Source organism: Dipodomys ordii, unplaced genomic scaffold (genome assembly GCF_000151885.1).
Source record: "Dipodomys ordii isolate 6190 unplaced genomic scaffold, Dord_2.0 Scaffold7, whole genome shotgun sequence".
Classification (NCBI taxonomy): domain Eukaryota; kingdom Metazoa; phylum Chordata; class Mammalia; order Rodentia; family Heteromyidae; genus Dipodomys; species Dipodomys ordii.
Window position 1 is genome coordinate 4,661,950 of NW_012267223.1, and position 2,001 is coordinate 4,663,950.

A 2,001-nucleotide genomic window follows, 5' to 3' on the forward strand; every position below is an offset into this window, starting at 1 on the left:
CTGTGGCTCAAGTGGTAGAGCGCTAGCCTTGAGCTGAAGAGCTGAGGGACAGCGCCCAGGCCCAGAGTTCAGGCCCCACGACCGGACCCCCCAAATAAAGTAGGCAGAATAAAAATTAGAAAAGGTAAGGAAAGTCACTATACATTGATAAAGGGAACTCTCTATCCAGATGATACAGCAATTCTCAGTGTACTCAACTATGGTTTTCTTTTTTGCAAAAAAAAAAAAAAAACTTTGTACAGTCTAGAGACTAAATAAAAGTATTGAAGGAAGCTTCCCCCACCCGCCACCCCATAGGCCATGAAGATTGGATTCTGGGCTTGGGCGCTGTCTCTGAGCTCTTCAGCATCAGGTGAGCGCTCTACCTCTTAAGCCACAGCACCACTTCTGGTTTTCTGGTGGTTAATTGGAGATGAGAGTCTCACGGGCTTTTCTGCCTAGGCTGGCTTTGAACCTCAATCCTTAGATCTCAGCCTCCTAAATAGCTAGGATTTCAGGTGTGAGCCACCGATGCCCAGCTATAAGGAAGCTTTTTTACTGGGCCTAAAAACATGCATAGAACCATGCACAATAATAGTAAGAGATTTCAATAACCCATTCTCACCAATAGATAGGCCATCCAGCCCCCCAATACATACTCCTCCATGACCGTGCCTCTGTGCTCCTTGAGATCTTTGCATGTGTCCAAACTTCTAGTAAGGGACCCAGCCCAATTGCATTAGACTCTCTCTAAGGATATTAACATAATTGTCTCATTAACTCCCTATCCAGATATAATTGTGTTGTGAGACATAAGAGTTAGAATTACAATGTATGACCAGGGTACCATGACCCCTGGGCTTCTCAGAGGCTGAGAAGGGACAGAACAGGTGCTGGGAGCTAGCCTCCACCAAGACAGAGATCCAGAAAAGAGTGAACCGGGCCTGAAGGCCTCACACATACCGGTGAACGTGTTGGGTATGGGTACACAGGGCTAAATGGATTATTGTGAATTGTCTCTTTAATTTGCCCCTCAGAAATTCTTTTTGTGTGTACACCACTCCTGGGGCTTGAACCCAGAGCCAGGGTGCTGTCCCTTAGCTTTTTTTTTTTTTTACTTAAGGCTAACATTTTACCACTTGAGCCACGGCTCTACTTCTGGCTTCATTGTAGCTAAGAATCTCACAGACTTTCCTACTTGGGCTGGCTTTGAATCATGATCCTCAGATCTCAGCCTCCTGAGTAGCCAGGACTATAAGCATGAGGCATCATTGCCCAGCTAATTCATTTTTCTTTGGAAAAGAACTAGTGAAATACTTTAGCTGATCACCAGTTTGTCTTGGCTATCATATCAAACTGATTTACAGCAACATTTGTTACAGTACCAAAGCGGTGGGATGCTGTTAACACAGTAACTAGAGGAAAATTTATAGCACTAAAATGCCTTTAGGCTATACCCAAAACTGGGCTGTCCGAGGAATGAACTGTGTTCTGCTCTGTCTGTTTAGCCTCAGAACACTTGAACACGGTCATGACAACCACGGTAATCCATCTGTCGTCCACGCCTTCAAGCCTTAAGACAACCAACGGTGACCAACCAGTGACTGGCAGAAGCCCTGACGCTCGGTAAGTCAGCGGGGTCCTGCAGCCCTTTCCCACTGGCATCTGGGTGAGTTGTCAGAGAAACACAGGGCACCCAGGAATCCTGGAATTCAGATAAACAACCAATCTTCTTTTTTTTTAATATCCCAAGCATTTCCTGGGACATACTTATGCTTCAAAAGTGTATATCAGCTGGGCACCAGTGGCTCACGCCTGTCATCCTAGCTACTCAGGAGGCTGAGATCTGAGGATCACGGTTCAATGCCAGACTGGGCAGGAAAGTCTATGAGACTCTTATCTCCAATGAACCACCAGAAAACCGGAAGTGGCGCCGTGGCTTAGGTGGTAGAGCGCTAGCCTTGAGCTGAAGAGCTCAGGGACAGCACCCAGGCCAAGAGTTCAAGCCCCACGACGGGGGGG

At 46.8% G+C, this 2,001-nt stretch overlaps 1 protein-coding gene across 2 annotated transcripts in view; it reads left to right on the forward strand.

Moving 5' to 3' along the window:
• LOC106003231 (CMRF35-like molecule 4) overlaps positions 1-2,001 on the forward strand; it is an 88,189-nt gene that overhangs the window by 84,348 nt on the left and 1,840 nt on the right. For both annotated transcript variants that reach the window (XM_013038073.1, XM_013038075.1), the window contains exon 3: positions 1,488-1,605. In XM_013038073.1, coding sequence (XP_012893527.1) covers positions 1,488-1,605 — 118 coding nt within the window. The remainder of the gene's footprint in view (positions 1-1,487; positions 1,606-2,001) is intronic.